The 17,254-nt window shown below is 43.1% G+C and overlaps 1 protein-coding gene across 1 annotated transcript in view; it reads right to left on the reverse strand.

Moving 5' to 3' along the window:
- Positions 1–278: 278 nt before the first annotated feature.
- GFRA2 (GDNF family receptor alpha 2) overlaps positions 279–17,254 on the reverse strand; it is a 41,671-nt gene continuing 24,695 nt past the window's right edge. The window contains exons 2-9 of the mRNA XM_069944345.1: positions 11,224–11,517; positions 8,846–8,929; positions 7,296–7,635; positions 6,102–6,211; positions 5,876–6,016; positions 4,438–4,613; positions 4,284–4,331; positions 279–966 (exon numbers count right to left, since the gene is read on the reverse strand). Coding sequence (XP_069800446.1) covers positions 844–966; positions 4,284–4,331; positions 4,438–4,613; positions 5,876–6,016; positions 6,102–6,211; positions 7,296–7,635; positions 8,846–8,929; positions 11,224–11,517 — 1,316 coding nt within the window. The 3' untranslated portion in view covers positions 279–843. The remainder of the gene's footprint in view (positions 967–4,283; positions 4,332–4,437; positions 4,614–5,875; positions 6,017–6,101; positions 6,212–7,295; positions 7,636–8,845; positions 8,930–11,223; positions 11,518–17,254) is intronic.

Genomic DNA, 17,254 nt, shown 5'->3' on the forward strand with positions numbered 1-17,254 from the left:
CTCTATCACAGCGATCCCAGCCAATAAGGGCCTTTCAGTTGTGCCCCCACTTTCCTAGAGCCCCATAGCAGCTGCGTAGTCCTCCTCTACCATACATATGCCCTTCCTGATCAATAAATGTCCAGTCCCGTTAATTACATCTGAAGATATGTGTCTCTCCGCAGTCTCTTTTTGTCCATTCACATCCCCCCCTCCTCCTCCCCCTCTCCTGTCTTCTCTTGGCAACGTCTAACCATTTTTTTCTAGTTCAATAATAAAATGAATGAGACTTTTGGGGTCAATACATTTTAATTCGTTAAATGAAGAAAAATGCAGAATTGCAGGAGTATAAAGATCTTTCTATACAGGAAGCTAGAGCTACAGATCTCATGGCCTGTCATCTTCACCATAGAGGCTGCTTTATTCTCTCCTGCGCAGGTTCCCTCCTTTATATTCCTCGTCTGGCTTCGGTCATCACCAGTCAATAAGATAGTAATATTTCGTCATAGGACACATATCTGCTCGGCAACAGTCTTTTATTAATGGATTTGTCCCAATTGGAATTTGCAGAGCATCATTCCGCTATGAATCTGCAGAGCGTCTCTCCCGCATTACGCTCATTATCTCACCCCATTCATTGTTATTCTATTTATACATATATGTAACTCACATGGTCGCGTCTACCCCACCAATAATTTATGTATCTAGAGGCGGCTGTGATGGGTGACTATACACAGTATATTATCAGTCCAGCACCACTCTTCTCTATCTGCTTGTCACAAGGTTGCTGGCTTGCACCCCTTTAAGGAAGGTTTGGTTGAGTTATTATATACAAGTTTTCAGTCCATGTTTTCCTGGGGCTTCTCAGAACGGGGTGGTGAGGTATACAGCGATGAGGATGGACAGCATGCTGGCATGGTGCTGAGATATCCCCGAGTTGGGTTCATCTATTCTTAAGTCCGGTGCAAGGTCTGAATTAAGCTGTGACTGCAAAATAGAAGAGATGGAGAACATATGTGAGAGAGCCATATGGAAAGTGCAGAATTCTATAGAAAACGTCAGCCCAGGGTTAAACCACTTCAGCGTCTAGAGCTGCGAGGCGACACAACAACTCATCACACTTAGTTTGTCTTCCTGATATTAACAATGTGACAGGATTGCAGCGACTGAAGTGTGAATGTAATCAGGAAACCACAAGGACGCTGGCGTAAGGCGATGTGCTCGAGATCTCTCTTCTATAAATGAGTAATATGGATCACTGTATGAGTTATCCTTGTGGGTACCAAACTGTATGCGTGGGTGCTGCATACCTGCAGGGGTACCGCAGAGGAAAGAGAGGAGGCCAGTCCCATGCTTGTATGGACTGACCATGTTTTTTTGCAGAAATCAATAGTCCAGGCGATTTTAAGAAACTTTGTAATTGGGTTTAATAGGCAAATATGCCATTATCTGCATTCAAAAAGACTTTCCCCAGGCCCCCCCCCCTTTCTCTCATCCACTGCTCATTATCAGGAAATCTCAACTCTTTTACATCAGTCCAGCCCTGTCTAATCTATGGAGGGGGGGGAGGGGGGGAGATTATTTGCCAGCAGAGAACAAAGGATTACACAGCGGGAGCTGTATGAAAGCCGGTATTCAGAGTTCAGAGAGGTCAGTGCTGACTTCAGTGGAGATAGCCCCGTGATGTAGCTGTAAATTAACTCTTTGTTGTCCTGTTTTCCTCAACCCCTCCCCTCTCCATAAGAGAACCATGAAGACAGGGGGGAGAGACTCAAACTGCTTTTTCATGATAAAAATGCATTTTTCGGGTAATAAACCCAATTACAATGTTTCTTAAAATTGCCTGGACCATTGATTTCTGCAAAAAAAATGTAAACGACAGTGACACCTTTAAGTGACATCCTCCTAGTTACTCTACGCCACTAACAGCGCCTTTGCTTATATACTGTATGCCTTGGACATGCACACTGGTTGGTTTCATTGCTACATTACAGAAAGTGACAGAGATTTGTAATTTACTTCTATTAAAAAAAACAACTTGTCTTCCAGTACTTATCAACTGCCGTATGGGCTGTAAGAAGTGATTAATTGTTTCTAGTCTGGAGAGCAGGAGAGGTTTTCTGTGGGAATTTGCTACTGCTCTGGACCTGTTCCTGACATGGACAGAGGTGGCAGCAGAGAACACTGTGTCAGCCTGACAAGAATACACTTCCACTTGCTGCAGGACATACAGCAGCTGATAAGTACTGAAAGACTGGAAATTAAAAATCTCTCGCACTTTCTGACACTAGTTGATTTGAAAAAAAAAAAAAAAAAAAAAACATTTTTGCTGGAGTACTGTTTTAAAGGGAACCTGTGGTCACTTTTAGTAGTCATCAGTGGTCTCTAGAAGATTTTACCTGCCCCACCGGCCTTGATTGATAAATTGCTCCCTGTTTAAGAGTATAAGGAAAGTTCTATCAATCACGGTCGATGGGTCAGAGAGAAGTCACCAGGGCCACTCTGATGACTGGAGGTAAAGGTTCCCATACACTATATACTAAAGTTGGCCAAACCTGCAGCGGGTTTGACCACCAGTATAAGGTGTCCTGACTCTGCAGGGATAGATGATGTCGGTGGAGATAGAGTTTGGACATTGGGTTGTCAACACCTGACCCTATTGTTCTTGGAGGGATAAGCTAGAGCCAGAGCTATTTTGCTGCGGCTTACCTCCCTGATCCCCCCAACCCCCCATACACCCTGATGGAGGCAACACATGAACGTTCAGTACTGAATATTCATGCGTGTGTTGATGAACCAAACTCCCAGCATGCCTTTACAGACTGTCATTATAACGCCCAACGGGGTGTTGTTGCTGGAGAGCTCGAGGTTAGAGATGACTGTTCTAGAGCAATGAATATGTGACAAGATTCTTAAGATGGCCATACACTTTAAATAGATGTCGACTGAAATTTTGTTTGGCCAACAGCTATCTCTCCCAGTCTTCCAGTACACAAGAACATTCGGAACGACTGAACCTTCATGCGTCCTTTATAAAGAGGAGAGGGGAAAGACGCAGGCAGACAGCTATGGCAGTTTATCTATCCCATACATTGGTGGGATTGGCCAATTTATGTCTATGGCAGGGGTAGGGAACCTTGGCTCTCCAGCTGTTGCAAAACTACAACTCCCATCATGCCTGGACAGCCAAAGCTTTAGCTTTGGCTGTCCAGGCATGATGGGAGTTGTAGTTTTGCAACAGCTGGAGAGCCATGCTTCCCTAACCTTGGTCTATGGGAACCTTTAGAACAGCAAACTTAAGACACGATGAGCTTTTAGAACCTTGGATAAGGCAGGCTAACAATGAATAAAGTCAATAGTCGATAGGCTTATATGGAACCTAGGGTGACCTCCAGAAACATCTACTCAGGTTAGGGTGTGCTTACATAGAAAGATTTATCTGACAGATTTTTGAAGCCTAAGCCAGGAACAGTAGCGGATTACAATAGGTCCGTTTTAGGCGGTAGCCCGGAGCCCTGAGCTTCTGGGAGGCCCATGTCCACCCAAACAGACTTAGGGTATAAACCCACACACCGTATACGCAGCATACTTACTGCTGCGATACGCAGCAAATACGCAACAAATACGCAGCAGAATAGGTCTAAATAACTGAACACAGCATCAAATCTGCACCATCAAATCTGCTGCGTATTTGCTGCATATCTGCTGCGTATACGGTGTGTGTGTTTGTACCCTTATACTTTCAGTGATGTATTGTCTCCTGGCTGCAGTTCTGACAAGATGTGCAAAAATATCTATCCCGTATCTATGAGCACCATGCCAGTGCTGCCATAGTTACAGTGGGGTAGGGGCCCAAGCTTGGTTAACAGCCGGGGGCCTATGGTAAAGTTAATCCGCCCCTGGAAGAGACTATAAAAAAAGAACTGTCCATAAGGAAAAGACTGAGATTTCTCCTCTCTTCGAATTCTTTCCTGGCTTTGGCTTCCAAAATCTGTCAGATAAATCTCTCACACCATTAGAAAAACATGTCTGTTTTCTTCTCTCAGGAAGGAAACAACGACATTTCCCCTCTATAAAACACTGGGTTACAGGATAGAGGATAAGTAGACTGCAGATGAACGGTGAGTAAGTTAATGGAACATATAGAATCCGGGCAGCTAGAATCTAACAACAGATAAAGCTATGTCTGACAGCCTAATAGATGACTACATATAGCAATGACGAGAATAGACAACAAAGTATATAGCTAAAAGAACACAGACCACCTGACAAGTGAAAAGATGGCAAAGAGGAAGACATATTACCTCAGAAACACAGATCCTAATGGGGGACGAGCTGTCATTCTTCTTGTCCTACAATGAGAAATTGGACTCATCATCTAGAGGCCTAGTCCTCCCATCAGACACTACCCAGATATTACCTATATCACCAGGATAGGGCCCGGTTATTGGCTCTTACCTGGATTGCATCGCATATGTCAGGGTTCACCTCATACAGCGTGTTACTGTCACTCTGGTTATCGGGCAGCACGTGCCTCTTCTCAGTCCGTGGGGAGATGGTGGTGAGGGCAGGTCGGGGGGCGCTCTGCTTGTGTACAACATCTGTACCATTTCCAAAGGCATAAATTGCATTTCCTATAAGAAGGTATAAGAAGACATTTTAGAACAGATCAATCTATCGCTAATGTCTACCTATTAAATTATCACCCCCCGACCATCCACCTGATATGCCTCCTTTCTAGGACCCATCCATCTCTTTCCCTATAGTAAATTAATCATCTGCATGAAACAAATCCGAGAGGCGATGGATTCCCAAACACATTTTATCGGACCGCGCTCTTTCATGCATTTCTAATGCCGGTGCGTACACACAATTGAATTATCATGAGGGTCAATGTCACTTGGATCAATCGGCAGGCATCTGAGACATACGTGGAAAATGTTTGTGTATTCAAGCCTAGCGTGTAGAGCGGGAAACATAGACTGGTGTATGGATCATACTCACTGGTGGATTCAATGGGGGAAACTAGGCTTCTAGGAATCACATTCTGACATTTAAAAGGGGTTTTCACCACCCAAAAAAATTTCTTTTAAATCAACTGGTGCCAGAGATTTGTAATTCACTTCTATTAAAAAATCTACAGTCTTCCAGTACTTATCAGCTGCTGTATGTCCTGCAGGAATTCATGTATTCTTTTCAGTCTGGAGAGCAGGAGAGGTTTTCTATGGGGATTTGCTACTGCTCTAGACAGTTCCTGACATGGACGGAGGTGGTAGCAGAGAGCACTGTGTCAGACTGGAAAGAATACACCACTTCCTGCAGGACATACAGCAGCTGATAAGTACTGGAAGACTTGAGATTTCTTAATAGACGTATATTACAAATCTCTGGCACTTTCTGGCACCGGTTTATTTGAAAGAAAAATTATTTTTGGTGAACAACCCCTTTAACGTAACGTACGCATTGCCAGTCCATTGACTTTATAGCATCTAGTGTACACTACTAGTGGTTGCATTTAGTCTTTTCCCTTATGTATACTTTTTTTTCATAATAGATTAGTACTGGTAAAGTCAATGGGTAGACTGCACTTTAATTGCCAATATTTAACGGCGATGTACTCCACAAATGTCATGTGAATGGTGCCTGAGCAATAGTAATGGTATAAAGTCTCCCATAAGGGCTATTCTCACTGTAAGATAGATGGAACCAGTATGGATCCCATTATAAGCAAAAGAAGTCTGCCTATTATTATTGGATCCATCAAATGATGTATATGTCTTAGCATCATGACATATGTTATAAAATTAAAAGTCATAAAGACAATGTGAACATAGCCTAGGTAGTCAGCTCAGCTTATAATACTCTTTCCATGGTTTACCCCTATCCCCGCACTCACGTAGGCAGCGGTTCTGGGTGAACTCCTTCAAGTACAGTTCACACATAGATTCTTGTGCGCCACTGCCGCTGCAAGAGCACCAAGGTCCTATGGAAAGCGAATGGGGATCGGAGTCCAGGAAGTTTAGGGTCACATCATATCCTAAGGGAAAGAGAATATGGAACACCAATTATTATAGAATTAGATAATGACCACTATAGCGATTGCCAAAAAGCCAGATACTCACCGATCAGCCCAGCATATGCCCCTAGACAGGCTGCGTAGTTATCCCGGACACAGCCACTCGCAGACTGAGGGGAACTCTGACAATTCGTAACAAAATCCGCCAACCTGGACCTAAACACCACAAAAATATAGAACCCATGATATAGCTTGTTGGCTATCTTTTCATTGGCTTATTCCCACTGTGCTGAGTATGCATGTGTACAGAGGGAATGGAGGATCACTATTAAGCCAAGGGCTATCTTAGAGGTATGGCCACCTTAACCCCTTGGTGACCCATGTCAGGGATCACATGAGCTCAGCGGTCTTACAACTAGAATGATGTATCACTTACATTGTTCTGTGTAGCTGTTTCAGAGATATCTCCCTGAATAACAATGACTCTAAGCATGGCAAACTAGTCCTCTCCATAATGTGCATGTGCTCAGTAGTCCTGAATATTCATGAGCTCCAGCTGATTGGCAGTTGACTATCTATACTCATCATGGAGTGGAGTGGCGCAATACAAAGCCCATTCCCTTCAACTCCTTACAAGTCACAGTAAAATAGTCATCATAAAAGATAGGGAGTTTTCCGTGTTTAGTTCCCATGGGTTCCATGGCAGTTGGGTGCCTTATGAAGTACCCCAGGTGTACCTTACAGTATATATCCCTGAATTCATGCTCCCAGTGCTGTGACCACTTGGCATGGTCACCAAGGTGTTAAGAGTATACCCCAGAGACCACATAGGGCTGGCCTTTGATTAGATCCCTATGCAATATATTCTACTTATAGTATTTCATATAGTGGCCAAATAATACAATGGCGCAGGACACCTATACCATACCATGCCTAAAATATGGTGCTAATACAACCCAATCAATAAACTAGGAAATAAAACTAGATCCAGTACAATTGCCTTCCTATAAGTTAGAGGGATATGCAAGTCTACTAAAACAGGGAAGACAGTGGGTCACTGAGTAGGACCCCTCTGGACTCCTTAACTCAGAATGAGCAGGGATTTACAACAATAAATTACTAGTTATGTTAATCTTTTCCTACAAAACTATATATCACTCTGCTTAGCTCCTCCTGCTCTATAACATGCTGCCTGCAGATTTGACGCCATTTTAAACATGACAGGTTCCCTTTAAGAACACAGAAAAAGGTTTAAACAATAATATTACAACAGCCGCTTGGGTATAAAATACTACATTACCTGCAAATTGGGTCCTGTCTACAGGTGGCCCACACCTCCAAGCAGTTAGGAACTTCCGGAAGATTAAAAGAGCAGCTTGGCACTATGGTTTGGCGGCGCCTTTCTGCACATGGCTTGTCCCCACAAGGACAGAAGAGAAGGGGGTAGGTCAGGTTCGAAGGTATACGCTCCATGAAGGTTCGCAGACTCTTGTGGCACTTGCGACGGGGACAAGAATCCTCACCCCCTGAGGCGCAGACCGAGATGAAAGTGGAGCGTAATCTTTTACAGGCATCATTCACATTGCAGAACTTTGCTGCATCCAAGCAGGCGTTTTGTTTGATGGCGGATGCCTCTGTGCCTGTGGGGTGTAATATAGAAGAGATGGGACATATAATCAGGATATATTATGATCCCAGATGATCATATGTTTATCTTAATAATTCCACAGTAAGCCCCGGCAACATCAAAACAAAGGTGCAGCACAAAGCTACTTTCATTCTATAACAAATTACCATATTGATCCTACTTTTTTCTCTGCCAAAGTGGGAGGAAAATGTTAGTGTGTCTTAGAAAAACAAAGTTGAAGTGACCTGCACCACCCCTTACTTGATACTTAGCACGTCTGAAGCTGTTCAACCCTTTCCGAGATGGCGTCCACTCCTCTCGTCACGTTGCTGGGACTAGAAGAAGGGGGTGGTGCAGATGCGCTGCAAGCACCCTACTGTGACCTAAGAAAGTGGCGCAACTGCGCCACTAAGACGGAGGACGCCCACTGAGACGGAGCAGTTTAAAACAGCCCCAGCAGTTTTACAAGATAGGAGCGGATCCTTTCTTTACAACTGCAGATATAATATCAAAACACGAGGCGGAATAGTTGTGGGGGTGGCCAGCAACAGGGTATTTGTCAGCCACTTCAATCCATGCCCCTTATGTTGCAGAAGCTGAGGAGGATGATACAATTTAAATAGGAGACTTCACTGCCTAACTTTGCCTGTGCCATTGAGACTGAAAATCGCTCTTGTGACACATCTGTATCATCCCCTTCCACCACTGCAACATCATAAGGGGCATGGATTTTAGTACTGGATGGTGGCAGGGAGATGGTTAAAGGGACAGAAATGACACAACCACCAATGATCAAAAGGAACACAAGGTATTGCAAACTTGGCAAATTAACCCCTTTTATCCTTGATTGTCATCCCTGCCCCATTGTAAGTGTACCAGATCGCTGCTCCTGTCTCTGTAAGTGAAATCTGAAGAATTTGCTGCCAAACTTCTAAGCCCTATACCACCCTAAATGTCAAAGGACCTTATGCCCAACATTATGCCCACTTTTTGGTTTTCATATTTTCCTCCTCCTTTGTTTCCTCCTGGGTACGTCTTATAAACTCAAAAATATGGTACTCTTATTTTATATTTTTACGGCATATGTATGTTTCATAGGTCCTATTTCCATACATGAATCCATGTGTTGGTACATGTGTGATCCCTGCATCATTCCTCATTATAAGCTTCCTACCATGAATTGCTGTATTAGAGGGTTTACTATTTAATTTAATTTCACTCACCGGAGTTGATGGATGCCAGACGAAAGATGTCTGATAAACGGGAGGCTACAGGTTCATATGGAGACGACTCATAAAACTCATCGCCTGGGGAGACAGATTAGAATTATTGAAGGTTTTTACAATGTTCAGACTGTTCAGTATACTATATGGGGTGGCCCCTTCTCTCTTGCAAACCTTTATACATTTCCAAACAACCCACGTTCATAGAAATTCTCATAGTTTTAGCTTTTTTTCCCCTTGCATTGATCTGTCTGGTTTTTACAGACCTATTGATAAATATAATTTTCTTTGCTAGTTAGGGGTATGATTGATCTATATTGACTCCCATTCGGCTGTGAGACTTCTGTTAGTCCCAGGTTTTCTAGCTCCTTCTATACATTATGGGTTACATGCAGTAAGATCTACCACTGTGTACTGCCTGCGGCTGAATGCTGTATACTGTGCTCCTGCTAGTCATCTCCTGCTTGGATGACATCCCATACGCTTAACATGTGGTTATCTTCTCACTTTCCTTCCCTGCAGACCGGTAGTCACATATGATGTCTTAGCTGTTACCTCTGCTGCTCCTAAGCATGCCCACCTCCCTCCCTGTTACAGGAAGGATTGTGTTTTACATGCTGGGCAGCAAAGGGCAGTCTCTCAATAACAAATGTGTCTTGTTTGAAGACAGGGAGTAATTACAGCACTGTTAACAAGGGGTGTGCAGGCAGCTGTAAATACTATGGGGGGAGATTTATCAAACATGGTGTAAAGTGAAACTGGCTCAGTTTCCCCTAGCAACCAATCAGATTCCACCTTTCAGTCCTCCCAGGCTCTTTGGAAAATGAAAGGTGGAATCTGATTGGTTTCTAGGGGCAACTGAGTCAGTTTCACTTTACACCATGTTTGATAAATCTCCCCTATGTCTGCAGGAGCAGAAAGGATTAATTAGTTCTTCACATTAATAATTCCACCCACAGTAAGGCCTTATTCACATGTCTTGTAAAGTTGTCCGTAATTTTGAATCCGTAATTGCAGTTCAACTTAGAGCACATTGCGTTCCATAAAAAAAGGACATGCTCTAGTGCGAATTGTCATTGCGGTATGGATTACCAATAGAAATCTATGGGATCCGTAGTTTTTACGGACGTCATGGATATCACATCCGTGACGTCTGTAAAAAACACGGATCAAATATATGCAAACTAGTACTATTAACATTTTACGTAAACGGATGCAATACGGAGGAATTTATACCAGGCATGGGGAACCTTTGGCTCTTCAGCTGTTGGCTGTCCAGGCATGATGGGCATTGTAGTTTTGCAACAGCTGGAGGCAGTGTCGGACTGGCCCACCAGAGGAGCGGAGAATCCTCCGGTGGGCCCCCAGCTTTAGAACCTGCACAAACACTGACTGACATGTGGTTTTTCACTGGTTCTTCATTGGTGGGCCCCCAGGATTATTTCCTCCCCAGAACCCCAGATACCCCAGTCCGACACTGGCTGGAGGGTCGAAGGTTCCCTATCCCTGATTTATACGGACTTCGGAGTAAAAATAACAGGAGGTTTTGCGGTCCAGAAAAATTACTGAACGTGTGAATAAGTCCTAAGCCCTGGCAACATTAAAACAAAGGTGCAGCACAAAGCTAGACAAAATATTATAAATAATAATAATAATAATAATAATAATAAAACAGCTACTTCTTATACATAGGGGCATTCTATGTATAAGCTCACTTATTACGGCATATCGTAGGAATTATGCTTAAATTGCTATTGTTGGCCCGAATCTTTAAAGGGGTATTCCTGCCAAATAAACATTGATTACAAATCTATTGCACCTACTTTAATTATTAGAGCATAATGCCCCAGTACTCTGTGAGCCAAGGTAAGCATAAGTTTGAATTGAAGACACAATCCAAACTCCAAACTCTATAGTAGTGATGGAAACAGCCATGGTTGTGGACCTGGGGGAAGGAAAGGGACTGGGGTCACGCATTCTAGCAATCCGTTGGGGCCTGAGTAGTTATATACCCACCAATATAGAATTTATGATGTAGAACCCCATCTTTAATGATGCTGTAACTGACATGGGAGCTGTGGGCCCCTACTGCCCCCCAATACGAAAAAAGTTAGTCAATCCCTGTAGGCCATAAAGAACACCTCATGTATGATTCCTCCACGCAGTGCCGGACTGGCCCACTAGAGGACCGGAGGATCCTCCGGTGGGCCACCAGCTTTAGAACCTGCACTAACATTGACTGACATATTGTTTCTCACTTGTTCTTAATTGGTGGGCCCTCAGAATAATTTCCTCTGGTGGGCCCCAGATACCCCAATCCGACACTGCTTCCACGGCTTGTGTATTTATTATATTTAGGGATGATGAACTTTTCTCACCGTCTGTTAGGCCAGCATGGATCCCCCAGTATACTTGTAGGCATAGTAGCTCCTTCCTCATGCCCCTACGGCAGCGACACATGTAGAGGGCACTCTCCTGAAGTACCTCCAGGGCAGTCTTGCATTCCTGGCTGGATAGAAGGACGTCGCGGTCCCTTCCCGCTAGACACTGGCGCAGTGTACGGAGTCTGGAGCTGCAGGACTGGTCACTAATGCATTGCTCATTGGCTTGGATGCAGTCTGTGTGAGGCCAGGAGGCAGATGGAGGCCTAGAGAGAGTGAGGCTGGTCTGAGCTGGGGAGAGATGAAGCCACATTAACATGGATGACCTGTAACATATTATACCAAACAAGAAGTGACTACTTATTACTTAGTCAGTATAACATAAGTACCTGAACAGAGCTTCTAGTAGGTGAACGTTTTACGGCATTGTGCATGTGTAGCAGAGAGAACAATTACCTTCTTATTAATATTTCAGTCCATAATGAGCCCAGAGACACTTACAGAAGACTGAAGTACTCAGTTTAAAGGGTATTTCCATCCCATAAAGCATGACCACTAGGCCACCCAATGATTGGCAGATTTTCTTTCTGCACAGGAGTACTCATGACCACCTTGCTGTACAGGCAACTTTAGCCACTCCCATTTATATAAATGGCATCACAAGGCAGTTTCCTGTGTTATTCAGTGGCTGGACACCAATGTGCAGTGAGAGAAGAGAGAGGAAGATATAGTGCTTGTGCATTCATCTTCCCCATGATCAGTGGGGGGGGGTCAGACCACTACCGATATACATATTTTAGAGATATACCATGCCTTGATGAGATTTCTATATCCTAGCCTTACGTAAAGCTTAATCTTCATCTAATTGACTTTATGTTTAAAGAGACACTGTCAGTAGGTTTAGGCTGTCCTATCTCAGGGTGGCAGAAACTAGTGACAGAGAAAGTGAACAGAATGATGTGTCACTTACATCGTTCTGTGCAGCTGATTCATAGATATCCCCCTGAATAACAAGAACAATAACTAGTCCTCTTCATTATGTGTACGTACTCAGTGGTCCTGGCTATTCATGAGCACCAGCACACTCCACCCACCAAACGCTGATTGTGAGTTGTCTATCTACACTGTGTATAGGCAGACAGCTGTCAGTCAGCAGCTGGAAAGTTGAAGGAGTGGCGCAGCACAATTCTCCTGCATATCAGGAGAACATGTGAACAGAATGATGTTAGTAATACACCGATCTGTTAAATATTTTTGCCTCTAGTTTATTAGGAGCTTAAAGGGATTGTCCAGTGGGAAAAAATACAAAAAGGACACGGTAAAGGACATAGAGATATTGCAGCACAGCATCATAGGGGTTCTTTTGTATCGGGTACATTTAGTAATGCTGGCCAGACAAGAATATTTCCATAGAAAACTGTTGTGTAACTGTCCGGATCTATTGTAGTGAGCAGTTTTGCGGCAGGATAATGTTTAGTGCACCCTTCAGTAGGCATCATGTCATCATGGATACACTATGTTACATACATTGCACAATTCAGTGCCTTCCTATGGCAGTACAGCCTGAGGCTAGACATGAAATGTCATTCTTATGGCTGCCCTATTAGTTAACACGCCATACATTAAGGCGCAGCTATGTAAAAGAATTCACATTACATTTCTGTAAACTCTACATATTCTGAACGAAGCGTTGCCTGACATCCTTCCAAGGACGGCTTCACACCACGATTGTACATTTTGTGGCATCTGTATGTCAGCAACCTGTCAACATGGTATGCCGACATATGAACACGGACAGGCACAGGCCCAAATGACTTTAATGGCCTGAACATAGTCAGCTAGTCATTTTATGAATGTATAAGAGTATATAGTTTGCAGGGCTTTTGAGCCTGTGCCTAAACATATATACATTTGGAAAATAACCAGAACATAGTCATGAGCTGAATACATTTAGACCCTTGAAGCCTATAGGGCCCAGGCCTGTCCATTCACATATACAGCTGCATCCTACTTTGATATGTTGCCGACTAGCGTTGAGCGAACTTCGAGCAGACTCAGATTCGTCCGAACCCGATTGTTCAGCATTTGAAGTTGGATGCAGTCCTGGAAAACATGGATAGAGCCTATGGCCTATGACTGTATCCATGTTTTCCAGGCATCTTCAACTTCCTCAGCCACCAGTAATCAAACCATGAATGATCAGGTTAGGGTTCTCTACTCTATTGCCGCCATATACATGCCATGGAAGGTACAATCTTGGTGATTAGTGGGGGTTCCTATGGACGGACCACCACCAATCAGATACTTTCCACCTACTTTGCTAATAGGAGATATGTTTTGATCCTGGAAATCCCCTTTTAGGTGTGTAGCCACCTTAACAACCATGACTTGCATTCAAAATATAGGCCAGACCCTCACCCTTATTGTCTCGTCTCAGTCCCCCAGGGCTAATTCAGCTATTAAAGGGGTTATCCAGCCAAAATCTTTTCCCTACAAATCAACTGGTTTCAGAAAGTTATATAGATTTGTAATTTACTTCTATTTATAAATGTCTAGTCTTCCAGTACTTATCAGCTGCTGTATGTCCTGCAGGAATCAATGTATTCTTTTTAGTCTGACACAGTGCTCTCTGCTGCTACCTCTGTCCGAGACAGAGAGTATCTGAGTCCAGAGCAGGAAAGGTTTTTTTTAAAAAGATATTTTATTAAAGGTTTTTTTTTTTTCTTATAACTGTACAAGCATTAATCCGGTACATTAGGAAAGGGTTTTTTATGGGAATTTGCTGCTGCTATGGACAGTTCCTGTCTTGGACAGAGGTGGCAGCAGAGAGCACTGTGTCATACTGGAAAGAATACACCACTTCCTGCAGGACATACAGCAGTTGATCAGCACATGAAGACTTATGATTTTTAAATAGAAGTAAATCACAAATCTATATAACTTTCTAAAAACAGTTGATTTGAAAGAAAAAGATTTTCGCTGGATAACCCCTTTAAGAACCCCATCTAGATACATCACCATAGGACTGCAGTCACCTGTGCCTATACTCCCTATGGATTATTAGAAGACCATATCTTACGTGAAGATTGTCATGCAATCCAGGCTAACATAGAAGACAACCTATCAAACTGCCAAAGCTTCTCCCAATTAATGATGGATTCCTTGAAAAAAGGATGAATAAACATGGCCGCCTATCACCCCGAGCTGCAAACCAAACTGTTAGCATGTGCAATATCATAGAGAAGCCTAAATGGGTACAAGCACAGGAGACGTGGATAATAGATGTGATTTATGAGCTATTTTGGAGACTATTATTCTCCTTAGTTTCCATGCACAATCCACTTCCCGCAGAAGCTGCTGCAATTCATTTCAGTCCTGTCCCCTATATTAATATTAATGGATATTTCCTAGTATTATATTCAGGTGCAAAATTTCCACTTCAGAACTCGTGTACACGGAACTTAATAGCTAGACTTAGAGGGGATATCTGGATAAAACATCCATTTTTATAAGCTATTAGGACATTCTAAAATAATAAAGGGGAGTCCCCCATCTATTAGTCAGAGTGAAGCTTGATCCAGGGCCTGCGGTTACACTTGGATCCTGGAGACCAGTATAGTACAGATGACTGGTCGTGTTTGAGGGCCCTGTTACGGCTTTTGTCTTGGGCCTCGTTCACTGGAGCACCAGAAACATCCATCCATTACATGGACAGCTTTTACTTCAGTAGGTGCTATACTCAAATGTTCCTGTGGGGGCACTGCAGGAAATTTATTCCTGGCTGCCAAGTTACTGATTGCTGCAGACTCTATTGTCCTATTGTCCACTTTGGGCAAAATCTGGTTCGTCTCCCATCTGTCCGTCTGTGCCCCTATAATATATAATATAGCTGATCAGTGGGGATCTGACTGATAGCACTCCCACCAATTCCTAGAACAGGGACAAAATTGTTCTTTGGAATGGATGGAGTGCCCTGCGCATGCGCCACCGTCCCTCTACCTATTCCTTATGGAGCTTTCCTGGTATCATAGACAATGAATAGAACAGTGCCTGTGCTTTTACAGTGCACTCCAGTCATTCCAGGGACAATCTTCCACATTTAATTCCTGATGCCTTCCCGATCCGTGGGGAAGGAGGAGACAGCCCGGGTACCGCCTGGAATTCCAGGATACAGCCTATTACCTTCCCCACAGATCAGGAAGGCATCGGGAATCAAATGCTGAAGGTTCGACAAGATTCGAGTCCTATAGAACCTAAGATTTTTCCAGTGTTCGATCATCTCTAGATAAGGTTGGGTTCACACTGCGTTTTTGCAATCCGTTTTTTTTCATCCGTTTTTTGCAAAAAAAACGGATGAAAAAAACGGATGCATTTGTGTGCATCCGTTTTGATCCGTTTTTCCATTGACTTCCATTGTAAAATAAACGGATCAAAACGGATCCGTTTTTTTTTTTTACGGACACAAAAACGTAGCTGACACTACTTTTGTGTCCGCTAAAAAAAACGGCGCCACCTTGGGTAAAATTATATATTACACAGCTATAATGAACTCAAAATGCTTAAAGGGTTATTCCACTCAAACATAACTTTTGATATGTTGCTGCCCATGGTGAGACTAACAATTCCTTCCATACTTGTTATTATCTATTCAGTCTCCTTCCCCCAGTTCTCAGCTGCGGCTTTCTGCTGAAAACACAAAAATCTGTGTGTGAGCCTTTCTCTCTGTCTCCCCCCTTCCTTCTTGAGACGGTTGATGTAATCAAGTCCCTGACTGGCTGTATCTGCAACATTGTAACTTTTTTGTAATACTGGGAGGATTAATCACAGTGAGTTTATCAGCAATGTGACCTCCGAATAACCCTCCCAGCATTACAAAAAAGCTACAATGTTGCAGATAAAGCCTGCCAGGGACTTGTTTACATGAACTGTCTGAGAAGGGAGGGGAGACAGAGAGAAAAGCTCACACACAGATTTTTTTGTCTTAAGCAAAAAGCAGCAGCTAAGAACTAGGGGAAGGAGACGGAATAGATAATAAGAAGTATGGAATTCATTGTCAATCTCACCATGGGTAGCAACATATCAAAAGTTATGTTTGATTGGAATATCCCTTTAATGCCCAAGCACATTGAGTCCACTGCAGCTAGAGACCCTCTGTATAGCTGCTTTACACTCCAAATGATGAGGATCCTGAACTGCAGCCCTGTCTTATATCCTAATAGGGAATTAAAATGAGTTTTCCAAACCAGACATCCCCTTTAAAGGAACAGAAGTTTGTTTAAGACAAGGGGAATATTTCTCCATGGGCAGAATTGTTTCCACTGTTGGATGTAATAACTTATGTCTCGCTGTTCCTGTAGTCCCACATCCTGTATTCCTACCCCTTGTACTTTCAGCGTTAATGCTTCTTTGCAATGTTTTTCTTATTTTTATATTTATGGGATTTTTCCTTCTTAGTATTAGTGTGTTTTTAGCATGATAAATAGTAAAATTGAAGCTTGAAAAGTGTAACTGTCATTTAAAATCAGAAATTAATAGTACAAGCGATTTTAAGAAACTCTGTTTTAAGTTTTATTAAGCTAAAGAGCTTCCTTTTGTACTCAAAAAGCTGTTTTCCATTCCTCCCCCAACTGTTTAATATCAAGATAAAGTTGTCTACATTACAGAGGAGCAAAGTCGCGAAGACACGTTTGCTGTGTCCATTATAACCTAAGGAGGTGGAGGGGCCAGGGGGATGAGTGGGCAGGAAGAGGAGAGAACCTGCCCTGCAGTTTGGAGACTGTCTGGCCACAGAAAACGCTGGATTCACAGGTCAGACTGCTCAATGCTGGTCTGGGAACTTAATGAGGTAAGATTGCAGGATGTTGTGCTGTGCTGTCCTATACACAGACTGTTTCTCTTCTCTTCCTGATCACTTACCCTCTCTACCCCTCCCCCCTCCATAATGGACACAGCAAACCTGTCTTCACTGCAACAGATAAGAAGTGAAGGAGGAGGCTTGAAAACAGCTTATTGAATACAGAAGAAAGCT

This window comes from Dendropsophus ebraccatus, chromosome 1, assembly GCF_027789765.1.
Source record: "Dendropsophus ebraccatus isolate aDenEbr1 chromosome 1, aDenEbr1.pat, whole genome shotgun sequence".
In the NCBI taxonomy this organism is placed as follows: domain Eukaryota; kingdom Metazoa; phylum Chordata; class Amphibia; order Anura; family Hylidae; genus Dendropsophus; species Dendropsophus ebraccatus.